We start from the raw sequence: 16043 nt of genomic DNA, 5'->3' as shown, positions 1-16043 counted from the left end.
CAAATAAGACAGCAGATGCTAAGCACCAGTGAGCAGTAGAAAAGAAATGATAATGGGATTCAGTTGGATACAGGAGTGCCCTTGTTGTCAGTCCCTTGATCTCCAGCACTGATTTGACTGGTCAGGCTGGATAAACAGGTGTTTCTCTCCTCCCTCACAACTGCCAATGCATACCTCCAGAATCTGTGCACTTGATTAAAAAGGATGGTCTTAAAGGTACAGGAGGGACTTCCCAGTGGCTCAGTGGTTAAGAATCCACCTGCCAATGCAGGGAACACGGGTTCGAACCCGTATGCGCACGCACGCGCGCACACACACACACACACACACACACACTAACATGGAACCAGTTAAATGCCCAAGCAGGGAGTTTGCAGGGCAATCAATTCACTGACACCTACACACAAAAGGGAGTAGGGACAAAAAAGCCTTAAATGTGGCAGGTACTCATTAAATGTTCAATGAACTGAGGCAGAGAGAGCAGCCAAGAAACACTCGCAATCAATACAATGCCAGTGGTGATGAAAAGGAAGAGCCTCAGAGACCGAGCCATGAGAGAGGGCTGGAGTGTGCACTGGCTTCATAGCAACACAGAAACTGGTAACTTCTAAATACTTCCTGCCAAATATTTGCTTCTTTCTACAGAAAGGTGAGTAAATACAAAGAATTTAGTTTATTATGGTTTCACTGTATCTAGGACAGAGGCTATTTAGAAAACATAATTCAGACAAGTGTAGCACAATATATATATACTTGAAGTGCCATAAAAACTGAAACGTCATCTTGATATTACTGGTTAAAGTTGTACGTACTCTGCCTTCCCTTCCCTGCAGCAGGCTTTTAGCGAGAGGGAAGAGCAGGGATAGTACGGTTACCCTTCCCGACACACCTCTTCCTTCTTTTTCACATTCTGCACCCTCTGGACCAGTGAGCTGTTTTTATGTCTTTCCCACAGGCTTATTTAGCCACATAGGATCTGAAAAGGCCAAAACCCTAAACTAAAAATATTAATGTAAACACACTAAAACACGATATTGGCCCATCCCTGTTTTCCAATCCTGTTTTGTCCTCAATAGCTTTGATTATCATGCCAGGGTTAATTTTTTTAATGTTTCACATGAGACCCTACACTTCTTTGTTTCAGTGTGATCCAGTAGTTTATACTCAGGCACCACAGAAAACCACAGGTCACCTCTGCATTTGTCATGATGAGAAAAATACTCAGGGGTAGATAGAAGAATTTAGTGGAGAATGGAAATCCTTTTTTTTTCTCCTATGATTTTGAAAGGCTAGAAATGGACATTTTCATCATGGGGTATTTTCATATTTGTTCAAAGTCTTAGCCAAATGCATAATACACAAACCTGAGGGAAGAAAAATTTGTCTCAGGATAGAAGACATGACTTAAGTTTTTATTCACTGTCATTATTATTATGAGATCATCACATGGAGAAAAGTCTCTACAAAGGTCAGAGTGAGTCTTGATCATCTGATGTTTACTCACGTTGGTCCAGAGGGAGGATAAGTTGATTTTCTGCAGTCTTCTGTCCACTAAAAAACAAAGACAATTAAGTTTCAGAAAAACAAACTGAGTAGGCAATCTGCAAAAACAGTTAAAGCTTGTGAAGACAAAATCAAGTATGATCTGTCACTTTAGACCATTTCAATGCCTCTTAAAAGTCTTTTCCTCCCCTGAAAACTTCTAAAATCTCACACCTAAGTGCATTTTCATTCAATTCAACTTGCACTATTTGCCAGGTATTGTAACTTCGCTTTTCTACTGCAAATATATTGAGTAAAAAGAAAATATAAGAACGTAGATGGACAGAGTTCCCAGGTGGCCCAGTGGTTAGGGTTCCGGGTGTTCACTGCTGAGGCTCAGATTCAATCCATGGTGGGGGAACTGAGACACCCAACAGTGATTTATCATTCTTTTATTACTAGTTCAAGATGCCAAGGCATGTTCATCTCCTTTCTGCTGGAGACCCAATATTGTAAAAGAAAAAAAAATTTTTTTTTAAGAAGTATAAATCCACAATAAGAGGAAGGCCAAGTAGGGAAGGAAACTACTAGAACTGTAGTTTGAGCTCAGAAAATATATCTGCAGCAAATTTGTGTGGGAATGGAGATCTCACATCCTGTTTTAACTTTTGATTGTATGGGAAGTGTATAAGGTAGCTTGACATTACCTGAGATTCAAACATTAATTGTTGTCAAAATACTACAGTATGTTTCCCATATAAGTACTGTTTGCCTTGTAATTTTAGGTTGACCTCATTAACAGCATCAAGTGTAAACTTAAATTATCAAAGGATAATTTAATCATTAGCATTTATATTCTATTTCTAAATTATTAGAATATAAAATATTAGATATTAAATAATTCCAATTTGATAATTCAGTATCAAATTAGCAAAAGCTAATTTCCAAAGCCATTCAGTGTTCAATAATAGTGATTGAGGGTGGTTCTTCTTATTCAGAAAAATTTCAGTCTCAGCCTTGAGCTCAAAAGTTGTAGTAAAACTTCACTGCTGCCAACCTATCTAACTGTTGAGTGGTAAGGGCAGTCAGGATATTCAGCATCTATTTCTTACAAAATTCACTCAAGTGAAAATCTATGAGAGCAAAAGAAGTTCATGGTTGAATATTAACAGAATGATAGATTTAAGTATTGTCCACAAAGGACCTGCCAATCAACAATATATTTAATAACCACAAGCTTTAAACATCTTGCATTTTCAGAAGTTTTGTACATTTGTCCAACTAAGCTTTTTTTTGCTCCACACATATTTTTACCACTGTCAACTGTTACACATCATAGCAGATTCCACTTCAGGTCTTTCTGAATTACTCAATTCTCAACTTCTTTGAAAACATCCCTGCCTGTTGTTGTTTTATGCAGACTATTCATAGAGACTAATTCTTTAGTCTCAAACTTGGCATCGGATGCTCTAATAAATGTTGATAACTGATCAGTATCAAGAGTCAAGAAAAACAACTAGGAATCATTTGCCTTGTTCTTTAATTGATGTTGATGTTGCTGCCAAAGTCCCAGGCAACTGTTCTCGGCTAAAAGCTAATAGTGTGAAACAAATTTTCTCAGGACACATTTCTTCAGCGTCTACAAGCAAATGTGATTTCATCAACTCATCTTTGGCAAATGGCTTTCCTTGCTTTGCTAACAAATAAGCTACCTGGAGACTTAATTTGGCTGCAGCCTCATTTTACTTTGTAAAATTTGTAAATAAATTCTGCTGTGATGAGATACTCTAGATCTTGTTTTACTAACCACTTTTTTCCCTAGGAGTTGGGAATACTGTGATGACTGCTCGGTCTCGTAATATCAACATACACTGTATTCTTTTAGCACAACTCTAGCGTCACTGTGTAATAAACACAATGCTTTGCCAGCTAATTAACAAGATAATCCCTACTCCGCTTGGCCTGAAGAGCACGTCTGAAGTCCACTTTTCCCTTCTTTTCTTGTTTTGACGTGATAGGTCTAGACTAGTAATTTACTTAAAGATTAAAATAACCTGGTGCATTGATACACGCGGCACTTAAAATGCAGTTGAGTTATAATTGCATAAGCGTCATCTGAAGTGTGCAGAGCAGCAGTGAAAGCCACGAGCACACTGCATTCAGTCTCTGCTGCAACAACCCAACTGCCATAGTGCTGAAGCAACCAGACAAAATGCAAACAAACAAGTGTAGCTGTGCTCCAGTACAACTCAGTTTATGGACCCTGACGTGTGAAATTTACAAAATTTTGACATGTTACAAAATATTAATCTTCTTTTGAATTTCCCCCCAACTTTTAAAAGACGTAAAAACCATCCCTCACTCGCAGACTTTAAAAAAACAGGTGCCAGGCTGTAATTTGCCAACCACCACTCAGGATACTAACACCCATACAAGTTGCCCTTGCTCTTGCTAGATGATTGCTTCAGTTTCTGTCAAGGAAAACCCTTTGAGGTGGTACGTATGTGTGAAAAAAAGAGAGAAGAGGGAGAGAGAGTGTGTGGGTTTAGTCTTTTGCTTAGCTATAACGTTATATGCAGATCTCTATGCAGAGGTTGGGATGGGGGTTATTTTCTGTTTGCTGGCCCCTCAACTAAACTCTTTTCATCCTCATTTATTATTCTTACTCTCCAGAATAAATGCTACTCTGAGCCAGGAATCTCTCTGGGATCTCCTTTCCTCAAAACAGCTTTGTCCACTTTGTTTCATCAGTCAAAACTCCTCCACCTATTACCTAAATGCTAAGAAGTAACTAAAAATCTCTCAGACATACAGAGACTCAATTAAAATCATACACTCTTGGACTGATATTAGTCTTTGGTGGCACTTAGTTGTATTAGTTTCCTATTGCTGCTGTAACAAATTACTGCAAACTTAATGCTTAAAACAACACAAATTTATTATGTTACAGCTCTGAAGGTTGGAAGTCTAAAATGGTTCTGCACAGCTGAGTTTCCCCTGGGGCTCCAAGGCAGAATCTTTTTCCTTGACTTTTCCAGCTTCTAGGGGTCACCTACATTCGTTGGTTTGTGCCCCACTTCCTCCACCTTCAAAGTCAGCAGTATAGCATCTTCTCTCTTCTTTGGCCTCCTGCCTCCCTCTTATAAAGATGTCTGTGATTATATCGGCCCCCTTGGATAATCCAGTACAACATCCCCATCTCAAGATTGTTTACTAAATCACATTTGCCAAGTTCCTTTTGCCATAAAAAATACAAGATGAATGTACAACAATCAAATGTATTTCTGTACAGTAACAATGTGCAAACTGAAATGAAACTAAGAAACTACTCCACTTACAACAGCATCAAAAAGAATAGAATACTTAGGAATAAACTGAACCAAAGATGTGTAAGACTTGTACATTGAAAACTACAAAACACTGTAGAAAAAAAATTAAAGACCTAAATAAATGGAAGGATATACATTGTTCATAGATTGGAAGACTTAATATTGTTAAGATGGCAATGCTCCCTAAATTGATCTACAGATTCAATGCAATACCTATCAAAATCCTAGATGGTTTCTTTGCAGAAATAGACAAGTGATCCTAAAATTCACGTTGAAATTCAAGGGACGCAGAACATCCAAAACGATCTTGAAAAAGAATAACAAAGTTAGAGGACTGACACTTCCTGATTTTAAAACGTACTATCAAAGCTACAGTAATTAAGATAGTGCACTACCAGCGTAAAGATATAAATCAATGGAATAGAATTGAGAGTCCAGAAATAAACCCTTACATTTATGCCGATTACAAACCATATATTTGGTAAAAGATTTGTCTAGAATATATAAAAATCTTACAACTCAATAATAAAAAGACAACTCAATTAATAAATGGGCAAAGGATCTGAACAGACATTTCTCCAAAGAAAATATAACTCAATAAGCAAATGAAAAGATGCTCAACATCATTTGCCAATAGGGAAATGCAAATCAAAAGCACAATGAGATACCACTTCACACCCAATAGGATGGCAGTTATAATAATAAAACAAGTGTTGGCATGGATGTAGAGAAACTGGAACCCTCATGTACTGCCAGTGGGAATATAAAATAGTGCAGCTGCTTTGGAAAACAGTCTGGCAGTTCCTCAAAGAGTTAAACACAGAGTTATCATGTGACCCAGCAAATTACTCTCCTAGGTATAAACCTAAGAGACATGAAAACATGTGTTCACACAAAAACACTGTACACAAATGTTCACAGTAGCATTATTCATAATAGCCAAAAGCAGAAACAACCCAAGTGTCTATTAACTGATGAATGAATAAAATATGGTATATCCATAAATGGAATATTACTCAGTCATAAAAAGGAATGCACATTTACTGTACTGATAGATGCTACAATGCGAATGAACCTTGAAAACATTATGTGAAAGAAGCCAGTCACATGTATTGTATGATCCCCTTTATAGAAAATGTCCAGAATAGGTAAATCTATAGAGACAAAAAGTAGATTAGTGGCTGCCTAAGACTGAGAAGTAGGTTTCAGGGTTAAGGCTAAGTGGTGAGGGGTTTCTTGGGGGTGATGAAAATGTTCTAAAATTGATTGTTGTGATGGTTGTACAACTCTGTGAATATACTGAAGCCATTAAGTTGTATACTTTTAGTGGGTGATTTGTACGGTGTGAATTATATCTCAGTAACACTGTTAAAAAAAGAAAAAAGAAAGGTGCAGGGAAGATTGTTGAAAGTAAACTACATTTTTATCCATCACTGAGATGGATATGTATGAGAGCAGACAATGCCTCAAGTGGATTCAGACAAATTCAGCATAAACACATTATCAATAGCAGTATTCATAAAGCTAACCAGGGGTGATATCTGGATCTTTCAGCACCCAATTTTGCATGGGCACCAATTAATCAAAACAGACTGAGCTGCAAACAACTAGTAGGACAGTAGAGGTGGTATCTGGCTGAACATCACTTGGGTACGAACAGTTAAAAGTGCCTGCTTCCGAGACGAAAACTCTAATTCGAAAAGATACATGCACCTCAATGTTCACAGGAGCACATTTACAATAGCCAAGACGTGGAAGCAACCTAAGTGTCTATCAACAGATGAATGGATAAAGAAGATGTGATGTATATATACACAATGGAATACTACTCAGCCATAAAAAGGAATGAAGTATTGCCATTTGCAGCAATATAGATGGACCTAGACATGATCATACTAAGTGAAGTAAATCAGAAAGACAAAGACAAGTATCATGTGATATCACTTATATGTAGAATATAAAAAGTAATATCAATACAAATGAATCTACTTACAAAACAGAAATAGATACACAGACATAGAAAACAAACTTATGGTTACAAAAGGGGAAAGGGAGGGAGGTAGGGAGGGATAAGTTAGGAGTATGGGATTAACAGATACATACTACTACATGTAAAACAGATAAGCAACAAGGATTTACTGTATAGCACAGGGAACTATATTCAGTATTTGTAATAACCTATAATGGAAAATAATTTGAAAAAATGTATATAACTTAATCACTTTGCTGTACACCTGAAACTAATGCAATATTGTAAATCAACTATACTTCGAAAAACACAACAATAACAACAAAAACAACAAAAAAGTGTTTGCTTCCAGAGAAGGGGGATGGGGTAGAAGGAATAAGCCTGGAGACGGCTGGGTTTTTTTTATCATAAGCCTCTCTATATTATTTGACTTTCTTTAACTATGTACACTTTGATACCCATTTTAAAATATCAAATTAAAAAACTGCATGATTTCATTTACATTATGTTGAGGATTTTCAGAGAGTGATTCCCTGACATGATTTTAAGTTTTTTTAAAAAATTTATTTAATTTATTTTTGGCTGCGTTGGGTCTTCATTGGTGCACGCGGGCTTTCTCTAGTTGCAGGGAGCGGGGGCTACTCTTCGTTGCGGTGCACGGACTTCTTACTGCGGTGGCTTCTCTTGTTGTGGAGCACGGGTTTCAGGAGTTGTGGCACACGGGCTCAGTAGTTGAGGCTCATGGGCTCTAGAGTGCGGGCTCTAGAGTGCAGGCTCAGTAGTTGTGGCGCACGGGCTTAGTTGCTCCGTGGCATGTGGGATCTTCCCGTACCAGAGCTCGAACCCATGTCCCCTGCATTGGCAGGCGGATTCTTAACCACTGCGCCACCAGGCAAACCCTGATTTTAAGTATTTTTAGTTGTCAGTATCTAAAATTATTTTAAGATAACAACATATGACTGCATTGGAGGGCAGAGTATTCTAAATTCACTAGTCCTTGCTTAGTGAAATTGGAAATGGGACACCAAAAAGCAACACTCTACTTAAGAACATCTTGATTTAAAACTACGGATTTTCCAAACAGCACTTAATAAGAAGGGCAAGTATTAACTTTAGAAATACAACTCTTACTTCATTCTAATTTATTCACTATAAGATTCTTCTAAATATCAGAGCTTTCAGTGAGTTAAAAATGTGATTTGATTCACAAAAATCTAATTTATGCCCTTTTTACTGAATTTCAAGTTTTCAGGAACTTTAGGGTCATGGGGTCATGTTCTGGATGCAAGGCCCAGCTCCATTAGTGACAAGGTTACACAGCGGGTGACAGAGCCCCAGTTCAGGCTCCCCCTGATCTCTCCCATAGCTTCCCACAGAGATAACAAGAAAACCTCAATTTAATTCCTAATAGGGAACAATCTGCATTTCCTTCAGGGCTTTTGATGATCACTAGAATCAACTCAGTGAGTAAATGAAATGTAATGACGCTCATCCTTCCCTAGTAATTTTATCTGCATGACCTGGGTTCCAAAGCCAATATAAAATTAAACTACAAGGCATATTTCTTACGACTGTAGGGAAGTTACAAGTGCTCTATCAAATATTAGGAGAGAGTTCAACTGCCCCAGAGGTAACAGAGCAACCTAATCATACATGCAAGAGTCTGAGGTTGATAAGACATTTTACTATGATAATGCTGACAGCAATAAATAAACATGAAATACAAAGACATGAAATCTACACAGAAACTGGCTGTAAGAGTAAAGGGTCAATGTGATTGTAAGTTTTAAAGTTAGCAGCCATAAGATCAGGGTATTTCAGGTGTTCATAAGGTACTGACACTGAAGTCATTTTTTTTTGTTTTTAAAATTTTTTAATTTTTTTATTGAAGTAGAGTTGATTTACAATATTATATTCGTTTCAGGTATACAGCATAGTGATTCAAATTTTTATAGATTATACTATAAATTTAAAGTTATTATAAAATATTCACTATATTCCCTGGAGTGTACAATATATCCTTGTAGCTTATTTATTTTATATATAGTAGTTTCTATCTCTTAATCCCCTACTCCTTATTTTCCTCTCCCCCTTCCCTCTCTCCACTTGTAACCACTAGTTTGTTCTCTATATCTGTGAGTCTGTTTCTGTTTTGCTATATTCTTTTGTTTGTTTTATTTTTTAGATTCCTTGTATAAGCGATAACATACGGTATTTGTCTTTGACTTATTTCACTAAGCATAATAGCCTCTAACAACAGTCATTTTAAACAAAAAGATTAGATTTGGGGTAGAGTGGAGACAGGTACATCCTTACTTTCAAGGGAGACCTCAACAGGGAAAGACAGCTTGAAAAATCTATGTACAGACTTGAAATAAAATTACAGTGAGCTCATTTGTTATTTAAAGTTTCTTACTATCTCCAAATTTAACTATACATGGTTTTAATAACAGACAACCTTATCAAGGTAAGTAAAAATTTAAACAGATGATAGGTATAGAATGTAAATAGATGAAAGGGAGCGATATTAGGTAGTCAACTTGGTATACTGTGCTACCTTGTCAAAGGGTGAAAAAATACAACCAACTTAAAATCTCAATCTTTCACGTATGTGCTCTCTCATTTTTGCTTCCTAAAGCCAAATAAAGTGGTGAAAATCTCTGTAAAATGTTTTCTTAATATTTCCTGAGTCAGCGAATTCTCTAATTATTCTAGTTATTTGATAAGAACTTGAACGTCTTCAGAATTAATCAGTCTTTACGTCCTCCCCACTCACTAAAAAAAAACTAACTACAGAGCTACTTGACATAACTATATTTAGGAAAATAAAATATAAAGTGAAAATTATTCCATTAGCAACCCGAACGCTCCATGCCTAAAAGAAATGAGATAATTCATCCAGCTCCCTGGAATGAGAACCTCAATGAAATGCATGCTTCTAAGACTGTACAAAAGAGTTCAGAAAGCCCTCATGTGCTTGTCTTATTCACATAACCAGAAAAAGGCAATGAAAGGTGATTTAATTATATAGCTCACACCAGTGTTCTTACCATCAGAAAAGAAGCTGAACAATTTCAGCAAGACAACTTCTTTCTTTCTTCCTCCGTTCCTTCCTCCGTTCCTTCCTCCCTTCCTTCCTTTCCTTCCTTCTTTCTTCCTTTCTTTCTTTCCTTTTCCTTCTTTCGTTTCCTTCCTTCCTTTCTTTCTTTCCTTTTCCTTCTTTCGTTTCCTTCCTTCCTTTCTTTATTCCTTTATTTATTTATGGCTGCATTGGGTCTTTGTTGCTGCGTGCGGGGGCTACTCTTTGTTGTGGTGCACGGGCTTCTCACTGCGGTGGCTTCTCTTGTTGCGGAGCATGGGCTCTAGGAGCGCGGGCTTCAGTAGTTGTGGCACGCGGGCTCTAGAGCACAGGCTCGGTAGTTGTGGCACGGGGGCTCAGTAGTTGTGGCTCATGAGCTCCAGAGTGCAGGCTCAGGAGTTGTGGCACACAGGCTTAGTTGCTCCACGGCATGTGGGATCTTCCCGGACCAAGGCTTGAACCTGTGTCCCCTGCTTTGGCAAGTGGATTCTTAACCACTGCGCCACCAGGGAAGTCCAGCAAGACAATTTCAATTCAATTCTTTAATTCACTGACAACTATTTTCTAAATAAGATTTGTTTCTTAAAGTGTTCTCTATGTAAGACAGAGCAGACACATATTCAAGACACACTTGAATAAGAAAAGGCATGTTTTCTTGCATATATAACAAATTCAAATGAGCATGCAAAGTTTTTCACTTGTTGGGCTTCCCTGGTGGCGCAGTGGTTGAGAGTCTGCCTGCCGATGCAGGGGACACGGGTTCAAGCCCTGGTCTGGGAAGATCCCACATGCCGCGGAGCAACTAGGCCCGTGAGCCACAATTACTGAGCCTGCGCGTCTGGAGCCTGTGCTCCGCAACAAGCAAGGCCGCGACAGTGAGAGGCCCGCGCACCGCGATGAAGAGTGGCCCCCGCTCGCCGCAACTAGAGAAAGCCCCGCACAGAAACGAAGACCCAACACAGCCAAAAATATAAATAAATTAATTAATTAAATTAAATTTAAAAAAAAAAAAAGTTTTTCACTTGTTTTCTGACCTCTGATGGAACGGTACCCTATTAAATTGAGAATATTTAGGTAAAAGGCATGTGAACAAACTCTCCATAAGGGCAAAGACCTCTCTATCTTGTTCACTGACCTGTTCCCAGCATCTGTAACAGTCTGGCACAGAGTAGGCGTGCAGTATTTGTTGACTAAGCATACATATGGTATCTGTGTATTCCTTCCTTTAAAGTACTGGGTGGAAAGCAAATGCAGTACAGTAAAACTGGCCAGGCCAGATGGGGTTTAGGTGATTTGGGAAAACTTTGTAAAAATCATTGCTAAAACCTGATTCAGTGGCTAATGTCAACAACGTTATCACTCACTTGAAAAACTGATGCATAAAAATAAGTTCGATTCAGCAATTCACTACTGAGCCAGTGTGTTTAATTTTCACACATTTTAGGGATCTGCTTAGATTTATTACTGAGAACAGTCATCTCGCCTACTCTGATTCCTTTCCTTCTGATCACTCCATAGGCTACTACAATCTATTTTCTGCTCCCAACATGCTCTGGCCAAGGTGACCAATGACCTCTAGGTGCCAAGCACAACAGATACTAGACATCTCAATGGCATTCACCATAGGTGACCTGTCCCTCTCTCCCCTGAGCTTCCCTAACACTCACTCTCCAGTTCTGGCTGCTGCTTTAACTTTGCCAGTTCTTCCTGACCTGACACATGCCAGTCCCCTGAGCCTTTGACTAAGCCTCTTCTCTTCTCTTCTCTTCTATCTGCTCATTGTTCACTCCAGTGGGCTTCAAATAATATGCCTACGACTTCCAATATCCTCTTCTGAGCTCCTGTCCCAAAGGTCTGCTGGGTATCTTGGTGCCATCTGAAATTCGACATAACCAGAGTGAAAAATGATCTTCATTCTTCCCTCCTCATATTCCTGGGTAGTGATGCCACCATTCTCCCAGCTGAGCACTTCAGAAAGGTGCCAGTATCTCATCCCCATCCAACCCCTCCTTCTTCTCATTCTACCTCCGAATCTTCTCCGGAACCATCCACTTCTTTCCTTTTCCACTAGCACAACCCTCCTGTAAGTCACCCCTGGACTAGCTCCTCAGATCCACCCTTGCTCCCTTCCAATCCAAACTGATCTTCTGAAAGTGAGAAATTCATCACGTCTTGTTTAAAACCAGTCAACAGCTTCCCATTGTTTTTAGGATGAATTCCAAAATCCTTAACAAGGTCTACAGGGCCCTGGATGATGTCATCTCCATCTCCCTCTCCAGATTTTCTTGCACCACTTCTGTCACCACCAGCTCTCTTTTTAAAATATTTTTTAAATTTATTTTTTATGGACATAATATTGGTTTATAACATAAGTTTCCAGTACACATTATATTTCTACTTCTGTATACACCACGGCATGCTTACCGCCAAAATTTTAGTTTCCATCCATCACGATACAATTGATCCCCTTTACTCATTTCACCCTCCCTCTGCCCCTTTCCCTCTGGTAACCACTATGCTGCTGTTCTCTGTATCTACATGTTTGTTTTTGTTTGGTTTGTTCGTTTATTTTGTTTGTTTCCACATTTGAGTAAATCATACAGTATCTGACTTTCTCTGTCTGATTTATTTCACCCAGCATAATTCTTTCAATATCTATACATGTTGTTACATATGGCGAGATTTCATCTTTTTTTTATGGCTGACTAGTATTCCATCGTGTGTGGTGGGTGTGTGTGTGTGAGCAGGAGAATTATATCTTCTTTATCCATTCATCCATTCATGGGCACTTAGGTTGTGTCCATGTCTTGGCTCTTGTAAATAATGCTGCAATGAACATGGGGATGCAGATATCTTTTCAAATTAGTGTTTTCGTTTTCTTTGGATAAATACCCAGAAGTGGGATAGCTTGTCACCACCATCTCTTAATAGAATCAAATAACTCAAGAAGACCTTAAAATATGCCATAGTCTGAAACGCCTCAAAAACAAAACAGAACAAAATCCACAGACATTCCAAATCCAATGATTTTTGTTTGTAATTTAAAGCCAGTTCCCACTATCATATTTATCAAAAGTAGTTTTGAAATATATTTTGTTACTATGTGTGGCTACAAACAGTTTATCATAGAACAATTCAAAATGAAAAAAATGCTTATTCTTGTCAAAGGATGAGGTCACTGAACTTCTGTGAAGTTCCCAAAATCCTGTCAGCCAGTGGCTCCCAGATTTTCCAGATCAGTTAAAAAACTGAGAGGGGCCCAGCACAGGGGAGTCCCAGTTTTTGTTCTCCAAAGTGAAGATGTTAAAACAAACAAAACAAAACAACTCACACACATAAAAGAACATTTTAACAACAAAAATTGGAAGGTCAAAAAAAAAAAAAAATTGGAAGGTCATAATCAGAATAAAAGCTAACATTCTAAATTAATAATTTCAAGGCCTCATTTTTCTCATTTCATTAAAGACTTGTGAAAGCAGCTTCCCAAACTGACACCAGAGGCCAGACTAGAATTTGACAACCACTGTTCCAGATAAGAACTATTAAATTCATGGAGGGGTTGTTGATTTTTCCTGTTCTACAAATACCTTTTAAAGTACTTTTGCTTGAAAAAATAAGGTACTGAGAAAGGAAATAAAAGGCAGACATTGACGTATGAAACTGTTCTGAGGTCCACAACTAGACCTCTCAGTATTATCACTTGCTGATCTGACACTCAAAAGCCAGGCCGTTTCTGTTCTCTTGTTAGACACAACCAAACTCACAGACTACCTACCTCACTGAAGGTGAATCTGAGACATGATCAAATGAGACAAAGCAAGGCCACTTCATGACTCTGTCTAAGCACAGACAAAAACAAAGGTACGTGTAACACGCAAAATACCAAACACCTCCTTCTCTTGCTAAACAAATAACTGTTTCTTCTTTACCTATAGTGTTGCCTCACTTTCTAAAAGCAACCAATCTAGAGCAACCACCGATTCCTTAGACCTGCCCCTGAAACACACAAAGTCCAAATTATAAAACAGGTTTTTCCTAATGCCCTTTTACTGAGAGGCCCCACGGTTGCCCATGGCATGCATTCTCATTCACTGCAAAATCATAAACCCAAGTTCTTCAACTACAGGTGTGTTTCCTGGGGTCTTTGGCTGAAAGCATTGACAGTATCAAAGTATAAAATTCTTTAAAAATTCCCATAATCCCAACCACTTTAAAGCAAATTAATTCCTTACCCACACTAAAGCAGACTAATTTTATTTTTCCTTATACCCTTCCAATCCTCACCCACGTGTATATACTGTGTATTTTTCTGTTACTGAAATCGCTGTGTATACTATTTTGTATTCTATTTTTACTTGCTTTATCTTGCATCAGTTTTGAATGGCTGAGTAATATCTCACCACGATCTTATTCTTAAAGCTTTTCTCCGCAAAGAAATAAAAGAATAAAAGAGGAGAATGCACATCTTGCTCCCAATGTCAATGTTCTACCTAAACTACTCAAAAACACCCTCACCTAGTCTTAGGTCACATGCACCCAAGTTCCTATTTATCTGATCTGTTGATAAGAAAAATGCAGTCTTATTGCTTTTAAAGAAGAGAATTATGCAAGAGCACCAGACCGGGTGTCCAGAGGCTTGAGTTCAATCATGCTTCCAAAAACAATACTGTGACCTCTGGCTAGACATTTTCTCACTGGGAATCAACTTCCTCCCTTGCAAAGTAAGAGTGAAACTGGTCCCTCACTGTCTCTAGTAGTTATCAAGTCTGTGTTCCTGCTACTTCCCTCAAGGGGAAATAGCCACAGGCCCAGTGTTCACTTGACTCGGAGATAAAGGCCAGGCATCCACATCTGGGTTGGCCTGGGCTGCTCCCATTGCCCTGACTGGGGATGCCTCGCCCTTTCCCAGGGCCCTCAGGGTCCTTAGCTAATACTTTTCCTTCAGCACCTCGTCACCAGGCAGAGGATGCCAAAGTCCTCAGGAAGTTCGTCATTTAATCATGTACACAAATCAACTGTAACTTTTTCTCTTACAGTTCTGGATGCTCGAGGCTGGTACTGGTAGAACAGATGCAATCCATCACACGTGAGGGTATGCAAATCATAATCACCAGTCGGCAGAGATCAGGATTTCCCCAAAAGGCTTCCCTGTTCCAGCTTGTACCGAATCAACCCGGGGTGAAATTCGCCAGCCCGCTCTGCACCCACACCTCTGCTCAGGAAAACACCGACCCCTGTAAAGATGCTGCCAGGACTAGGTGTCCCTCAAGCCCCGGCGGCCCCGCACCTGAGCCCCCCGCTTCTCCGTGCTCCCGCGCGCCCCTCTCCGCGCCCTCGCCTCCAGCTCACCCACCGGTGGCACATGCTGCGCCACCGAGCAGGTGACGGTCACGCTCAGTAAGACGAAGGTTAGGCGACTCCAGCCAAGCATCGCTCCGACCGCGAACGCCGCTGCAAAGGACGCTAGATGAGGCCGCACTAGGTACCACCTGAGCTCAGAGCAGGCCACGCCCCCGACGCCGCGTGACCCGCGGGCTGGATCGCACCACGCGAGGCGGGGGGAGACGGGCGCGCAGGAGATGGAGAGGGCCGGGCTTTTCGGTAACAAGGCAGGACAAGGGAGCCTTCCGAGAGGAAGAACGAACCCACAGGATGGGGGTCAGCGCTCGTGTTAGGACCGTGGTGTTTGTCGGTCCCCTCCACCCCCCCCCCACTGCTCCGCGGGCAATGGTTGCGCCGAGCCCGAGCTCCAGCCCCAGCTCCGCCCCGGCGGGTGGGGCTGAGGAACTTGTAGCCGGAGAGCTGCCCCACGAAGGGCTGCGCCCACCCCCGAGCTTGGGGATGGGTGCCTTCTTCTCCGACTCCTCTGCCGGCCAGGTGCGGCCGTGCAGCGTACGCAAACGGCCCAGGGCGAAGTCTGCCTTCGGGCAGCTCGGTACCAAAAGCCCACGAAACGGGCGCAAGCCACGAGAGTCTCAAAACGCGGCGTAGCACGCGAACGCGACCCGTCTTTGCGCTCTAAGGAGAGCAGGGCCGAAGTGAGTGAGGTTTTTCGTCCTGACCGTGGGGTCACCGGACAGGTGTCGAGGTGGGGGGATACCCGGGAGGGGGGATAATTAATTCTCACGGATAGTAAAGACTGTGAATTACCCATTTAGACTTCAGCAGCCGAGCTGACAAGGCA

The 16043-nt window shown here is 40.3% G+C and overlaps 1 protein-coding gene across 2 annotated transcripts in view; it reads right to left on the bottom strand.

Annotated features, from left to right (window-relative positions):
* Positions 1-15367, bottom strand: part of ASAH1 (N-acylsphingosine amidohydrolase 1) — a 40148-nt gene extending 24781 nt beyond the window's left edge. For both annotated transcript variants that reach the window (XM_036838940.1, XM_036838941.1), the window contains exons 1-2: positions 15213-15367; positions 1505-1551 (exon numbers count right to left, since the gene is read on the bottom strand). In XM_036838940.1, coding sequence (XP_036694835.1) covers positions 1505-1551; positions 15213-15290 — 125 coding nt within the window. In that variant the 5' untranslated portion in view covers positions 15291-15367. The remainder of the gene's footprint in view (positions 1-1504; positions 1552-15212) is intronic.
* Positions 15368-16043: the final 676 nt, after the last annotated feature.

This window comes from Balaenoptera musculus, chromosome 21 (assembly GCF_009873245.2).
Source record: "Balaenoptera musculus isolate JJ_BM4_2016_0621 chromosome 21, mBalMus1.pri.v3, whole genome shotgun sequence".
Taxonomy (NCBI): domain Eukaryota; kingdom Metazoa; phylum Chordata; class Mammalia; order Artiodactyla; family Balaenopteridae; genus Balaenoptera; species Balaenoptera musculus.
Note: the sequence above shows the minus strand (reverse complement) of the source record. Positions and strands in the feature narration are given on the sequence as shown.